The 7,500-nt window shown below is 46.2% G+C and overlaps 1 protein-coding gene across 1 annotated transcript in view; it reads right to left on the reverse strand.

The window, feature by feature from the left end:
• Positions 1-3,346: 3,346 nt before the first annotated feature.
• Positions 3,347-7,500, reverse strand: part of ptger2b (prostaglandin E receptor 2b (subtype EP2)) — a 7,727-nt gene continuing 3,573 nt past the window's right edge. Inside the window, exon 2 of the mRNA XM_017455610.3 lies at positions 3,347-5,414. Coding sequence (XP_017311099.2) covers positions 5,187-5,414 — 228 coding nt within the window. The 3' untranslated portion in view covers positions 3,347-5,186. The remainder of the gene's footprint in view (positions 5,415-7,500) is intronic.

Here is a 7,500-nt window from a genome sequence, read left to right on the forward strand (position 1 = left end):
GGACTCATCTCGGGGGTGTTCACAAGTGGGCGCCCCCTGGGGGTTCCTCCAGGTGCAGGGCCGGGTCTGGCGGTCGGACCGGGGGCCCTGGGCACCGAGGGGCCGATCGAGGTGCCCCTGCTCCCCGGGGTCGAGCTCCAGGGTGGCCAAGGTTCGCTCCAGGACAGTCAAGAGTTCCTGGGGCGTAGTTGTGGCGTGTGCCCCCACAGCCTGTCTCTCTGCCCATGGTAGCGCCCTCAGGAAATGGTCGACCGCCACTTTCTCTGCCACCTCCGAGGCGGTATGCCGATCCGGCCGGAGCCATCGTTTGGTGATCCGGATGAGGGTGCTCATCTGGCACCGTGGTCGGGCACCTGGTCGATAAACCCAGCGATGGAATTCAGTAGCTGCCTGGCCAGGGGTTCGGCCACACCATGCCAGGACTCCCTCCTTCATCGCCAGGTAGTCTGCGGCCTCCTCCGGCTCGAGGGCATAGTAGGCTGTTCGGGCCTCTCCCGTGAGTAGTGGGCCAAGGGCGCGTGGCCAATCTTCACGGTCCCACCCCTCCCGGCGGGCGATACTCTCGAAGGCTTCGAAGTACGCCTCGAGGTCCTCTTCGGGGCCGAGGAGGGGTAGTAGGCGGCGGATCTCTCTGCTTGCGTCGGAGAGAGGCACGGTGGCGGCGGGGGCCTCAGTCCTCATGGCGATCAGTGTCTGTATGGCGACCTGAAGGCTCTCGGCGAGCTGCTGTGTCACAGCGTGCTGCTGGAGGCTGGCCTCCAGCAGGTATTGCAGGGTGCGGTCCATTTTGGGGGGGGTTCCTTTTTTTTTTTTTCTCTCTCTCGCGGGTTTATTTATAAATTTTTTTTTTTTGTGTGTGTGTGGTAGGCGGGTCTGTACTATGCCCGCATCCTCCACCAGTTGTGAGGAATTAGCCCGGGGAAGGGCGGCGTACAGACCCACAGGAGACAGAAGGATGGTTGCAAGCGGTGGTTTATTGTGGCTAGGGTGAAGTGAATGGGTTATAAGTGGATAAGCGCGGGGTTTTGTGGAGGCGTGACGGCCGGCGGAGTCTACTCGTGGCGGAGGCGGGATTCCCGAGGCGGGGCGGGGGTTTTCCCGGGCCGGCGTCCTCCGTGTGTGCGACTCTCACTATCCGGCGGTCTCGTCCGCGCTTGTGCCTCGGAGTCCGTCTTGACGCTACGATATTCTCTTCCCCTTCCCGGCCGGAAGCACGCCCTTTTATCCTTCTCCGCCGTCGCCTGAGTGGTGGGACTTCCCCGTTGGATCCGCCAATCGCTGGCCGGAGTCGCGTCAGCCCCGCCCTGCCGCGGCGGTCCTTCCGGCTGGCGGAATGTTCGGCAGGAAGCTGCCCACGTCGTGCCGGTGCGGCAGTTGGAGAAGGAGCGATTTCCTTCTTATGTGCGCCGGCACTCTGCCGGTCGCGACAACTCACACACTCACACACACTCACATACACACACACACACACACTCACACACACACACACTCACATACACACACACACACTCACACACACACACACACTCACACACACACACCCACATACACACACAAACACTCACACACACACTCACATACACACTCACACTCATACACACACACTCACATACACACGCACACACTCACACACACACACATACACACACACACACTCACATACACACTCACACTCATACACACACACACTCACACACTCACTCACACACACACACACACACTCACACTTACACACACACACACACACACTCACACATTCACACACACACACACTCACATACACACTCACACACACACACATACACTCACATACACACACACACACACACACACACACACACACACACTCACACACATACACAGGCAGAGTGAAACATAATGATAAATAATAAACTGTTCAAACTCTGTACTGTACATTTCCTCACGCTGAAACCCACTGCTGCATGTCTGAGTGTCTGTCTGATCAGACCATGTGTAAATCTGATCTCATGGTGTTTACACGCTCTGGAGTTTTGGTGAACCACATCCTGATGAGTCACAACACAATTACGTAAACAACACTGCAGAGGCGGTGAGGAATTCACCAAAACCCTCTCACTGTCTGCCTGTCTCTCTCTCTCTCATACACACATACACACACACACACACACACACACATGCACACACACACACCTTAATGGTTATTACAGTGAGTGGATACCCTGTACCTCAGCATTCATTATAACCTGAACTTTATTAAATAAAGAATAAAACACTTGGAGCCGTGCTGTTACAGGAAAATAATCAGCTCCAGGGTGGTAACAGTCACTCCACACACTCATCACACCACCCTGCCACTCAGTGTTTTACTATAACACACACACACACACACACACACACACACACACACACACACACACACACACACACACACACACACACACACAGTTTTATTCCGATTTACCAACCACTGCAATTTTTATATTATAAAGAACAGCATCTCATATTTTTATCCATTTATAGTTACATTTAATGTTGTGGAATGTTGGTGAAATATGTTCCGGATCTCGCGTGACTGTAAACGGTCGCTCCTTCACCGCTCCATGATAGATCAGCATTTGTTTGCTTGACTTCACTCACTACTTTACTTCTGCAGGCTGCGAGTTTCAGACAAAGAGCTGTCAATCAAGTGTGCTCATTAGGATATTAGGCCACACCCACACAGACAGCTCTCAGATGTGCTTTGTCAGATTTACAGACTGGGGTTTTCATTTAAACATTGCTGGATCTTTATATTTATTAGGGATTTTATACATTTCTAACATTTTAAACATTTTACATCATATTCTCTTTACTAGCTGTGACATCACTGAGGACGGTCAACACACTGAATAAAACATCAACACAACTACTCTGATTTGAGAAACGACTAATATCGTTTGTATTAGAGTGTATTTTTTTCTGTGCTGGTGTGTGTGGTGTCTGAGTGAATATACACCGAACTTCATATCCAAACATTTCGTATCCTCTTTAATGCAGAATTAAGAGGAGAAATGAGTGACGTCTACACAGTATAATACAGAATACACAGTGATAATGAGCTTCAGCTCCTATAAACTCTTCACATCATGTTTAAAATACTTTATTGTCCAGTTTACAATAAAATATAATCGTTCAAAATGGTTAAAGCTGATATTCTGATAGTAGAGTGTTTTTACAGGTACAGGACGTGAGAAGTGTAATGAGCCTAATTTATTCATAAATCATTCGTTTACACGTGAGCTGTGGTGTTGAACATGCAGTCGGTTCAGAAAAATGACAGAATCCTGGGAGTTTGTGTTGCTGTAGTTTTATAAACAAACGACGGTCAAGTTTAAATCACTTCTTTATTTCACTTACACAACAATTTCATTGACATTCTGTGAAACATTTCCATTTCGTATTAATGCCCTGAAAGAAAATGATTCCAAAACAGAAATAAATCGAGCCGTTCAATGTGGACAAAACTAATGGCGCCCTATAAAAGCAGGAGGAGTTTGTGTGTGTCTGTGGTAGCTGATGCGCTGCAGTGGCTGAGCTGCATTACTGGAAGATTTATCACTAATAAGAGGGGCTCAGTCACTTTTGTCTTTTTCAGCTCTCTGTGACCTTTTATAATGATAATGAGTCTTTACTGTTTATATGTACATATGCACTGGTGTATATGAAACAGGTTTGGAAAAGAAATAATGCATAGGCAACACTGTAAAGACACTTCTCCAACTCTGTACTTTATGCTATGCAAATGAGTTCCACACTGCGGCCACTTTTGGCAATAGCCAATCACGTTGCTGGAATGGAAAGGTGCCAGATTACAGTCTCCTCCTTAGCAGAAAGGGATAAATGATAAGGAGTCTTTATTGGTCACACATACATACGCACAGTGAAATTGTTTTCTTCGCATACCCCAGCATGTTTGAGGTTGGGATCAGAGCGCAGGGTCAGCCATGATACAGCACCCCTGGAGCAGAGAGGGTTAAGGGCCTTGCTCAGGGGCCCAACAGTGGCAGCTTGGCAGTGCTGGGGCTCGAACCCCCGACCTTCTGTATCTTCTGATACAGGTGATAATTTATGGCTAACTGGCATTTATAAACATACCGTACACATGAGAAGAAAGAAGAAAGGTATATGTATATCTGGTGTGAATATTTAGTTTAGTTTACACATTTACACGTTTATAAAACTTTACTTAATGAGTGATAAGTGAGGCTCAGTGTCAGGACTGCAGCTGATTTAGCTTTCAGTAATACGGTTAATAACATGTAGCTTTCATTTATAGCATTAATAGTGGTCATAAATAAAACCTGAATAAACAACACATACACACATCCAGCAGTACAGGGAACATACCAACACACCAATAAATCAATAAATAATAATAATAACAATGTGAACTGTAGCTCAGTAACTGTTTTACTGTATTCCTGTCAATATTAAATGACTATTTCTTTCACTCAGGCAGAAAAAAACTCCTCAGCCTGACTGACTGGTGGAGTATCTCTAAGCTCCGCCCACTTGAGTTTGTATCAGTAGTGTGATAAAGACACAAGCAGCACTGGCATCATCGCTGGCATCCTCGCTGAAATCAGAGATGACATCAGAGCTGACATCACAGCTACTTCACAAACACCTTAAGTTTCTGATCTCGCTCTCTCATCCTGAATCAGTAGCAACCACTCAGTTTGACAGTATGGACCAATCAGAGACAGAGCCTACTGAAACCACGCCCACAGGCTGCAATGCAAGGTAAGTGTATGGTTTGATTCTTTACACAGTTTGATTAATAAATAAATACATTTATAATGCTTGAGGTTTGTTTCATTATTCACAATCACATGTTTATTTATGTATTTATTGTGTGATGTGTTTATTTACTCCTCTACAGAGTTCTCTTCAATACTGTAATGAGGTCATCAAACCCGCAGCAGTCCAGCAGTACTGTTCCATCACACTGCTGTTTGGGACAAAACCGTCACTGATGCCATGGAATTAAGCCTCACCTTTTAATTCAAACACTCTGTGTCCATCTCTCACACACACACACACACACACACACACACACACACACACACACACACACACACACACGTTCCCATAGCACTCAGGTGTGTGGACCTGTCGTATCTGCAGATATATCCAGAAGTGTCTGGTGTATCAGAAGTGTACAGCTATGTCTGTAGCTCTATGGCAGTCTGTGGGCTAACTGACAGAGGGACCTTGTTATCCAGGGGGCGTGGCCTCAGCACCTTACACATCGCCTCCCAGAGAAGGCGGGGCACAGGGGGGCTGAGCAGAATAAACACCCAGGGGTCAAGGATGGGGTTCATGGAGAGCAGCAGGAGAGCCGTCAGGTCCAGACTGCGGTTCGTTCTGGGTGAGCTGATATACAAGCAGATCTGCACAGAGAGAGAGAGAGAGAGAGAGAGAGAGAGAGAGAAAGAGAAGGGGGAGTGGGGGGGAGTGAGAGGGGGTGGAGAAAGAGATGGGGTGGAATGAAAGAGAGAGACGGGGAGAGAATGAGAGAGATGGGGTGGAGAGAGAGAGAGAAAGAGAGAGAGAGGGAGGAAAGAGAGAAGGGAGAGAGAGTTTAGACAACAGTATCATATCTTCATCAGAGTATTCCTTTAAGACGTTGGTGAGGTGGTGTTAGATTACACAGATATGGGGTTAGGTTAGGGTTGGGTTAGGGTTGGGGGTGGGGTTAGTTGGTGATTGACAGGTTTGTACTCGTCTATCTGACACTAACACTCAGAACGCTTCACAGAAGCAGAGAGAATAATTCTCAGGAAAATGACTTGTTACAGAGGGTCATTTCCTGTCGAGTGTTTCAGTAAAATTATGAGAAACATGAGAGCACAGTGTGTGACTCGTACAGTGGGCGGGGCTTCCTGTTAGCTCATTACTGAAGTACATGTAAATGTGTTGACGGAATAACTTTTTTAAAACTATTTAAAAAGAGTTATTAAGTTATTAGTTTTCAGATTGTCACGCATCAGAGAGTGTGTTTGAGGTTAACAGTGAAGACATCACAGCGATGCTACTACAGTCTGAAGAGGAAGAGTGACGGGAAACCAGGCTGATGTTAGTGCTGCTCTCCTTCAGCTGTAGCAGTGGAATGTTCCTCTCATTATACCAGCGGTTCTCAAACTTTTTTGGCGTGTGACCTCATGTTAAGAGCCCAAAATCCCCACAACTCCATACCAGAGCACCACCCTAATACTTCCTCCCCAGAGCTCTCTTATTTAAAGCTCATTCATGCAGTGAGATTTTCTCCTCCATGTTCATGTGAGGAGTGTAGATCATTACATTACTCTATACTCTAGAACCCTGCAGGTCAGAACCTCTCTGATCTAATGTAGTCTGGGTTCCTGTACAACATTGGGCTCATCATTCTGTTGTGTAGGGAGTAGTGAGAAGGATTAGGAAATATAGTCGTGGGAAAAAGAAAGTACACCCTCCTTCAGTCCTGTTTTTATTTAGCAGGGCCTAAGTAACAATTGTGTGGACCCAAACTTCTACAAACAAATAACCTCAGGTGAAAAAAAACACACCACAAAATAAGTACACCCTTCCTACTTCCACAGTAATTAAGAGAGTAATTAGCAGCCAGATGTTACTAATTAAATTCACAAGATTAGTTCATCATGAAGAACTGTCACTTGCTCTATAAAAGCAGAACTTTTGGCAGTTTGCTGTTCTGGAGCACTCAGGTGTGTGTCTACATCATGCCAAGAAGAAAGGACATCAGCCATGACTACACAGAAGAAGGCTGGCTAGGGAAGAAAGCCCTTGTCTCCAAGAAGAAAATGGAGCATGATTCAGGTTTGTCAAGTTGCACCTGAACAAACCACAAAAGCTCTGGAACAATATGCTTTGGATTGATGAGACCAAGGTAGAGATGTCTGGTCATCATGCACAGCGCTATGTTGGCAAAAACCAAATGCAGTGTATCACCACATACACTCCATACCCACTGTGAAGCATGGTGGTGGAGGGGTGATGATTTGGGCTTGTTTTGCAGCCACAGGACCGGGGAAACTTCATTGAGACAGCGAGGAACTCCAGTTTATACCAGAAAATACCAGTTTATATCAGATCTGTCCTGCAGCTAAATCTGGGCCAAAACTGGGTCATGCAACAGGACTGTGATTCCAAACACACCAGGAAATCAACATCTGAATGACTAAAGAAGACAAAAATGAAGGTGTTGGAATAGCCAAATCAAAGTCCAGACCCCAACACCAGTGAGATGCTGTGGTGGGATATTAAGAGAGCTGTGAAAAAATCGAATGCTCTCAAACATCAATGAACTGAAGAACTGTGGGTCAGGATTTCTCCAAAACAACCTGAGAGACTGATAAACTCCTACAGAAAACATTTACTTCAGGTTATTGTTGTTGAAAGTGGTTCTACATCTTACTGAATTATAGGGTGTACTTATTTTTTCCCACCTGGTTTCTGAATGTTGATTTACTTTTTGAA

Source organism: Ictalurus punctatus, chromosome 25 (genome assembly GCF_001660625.3).
Source record: "Ictalurus punctatus breed USDA103 chromosome 25, Coco_2.0, whole genome shotgun sequence".
In the NCBI taxonomy this organism is placed as follows: Eukaryota; Metazoa; Chordata; class Actinopteri; order Siluriformes; family Ictaluridae; genus Ictalurus; species Ictalurus punctatus.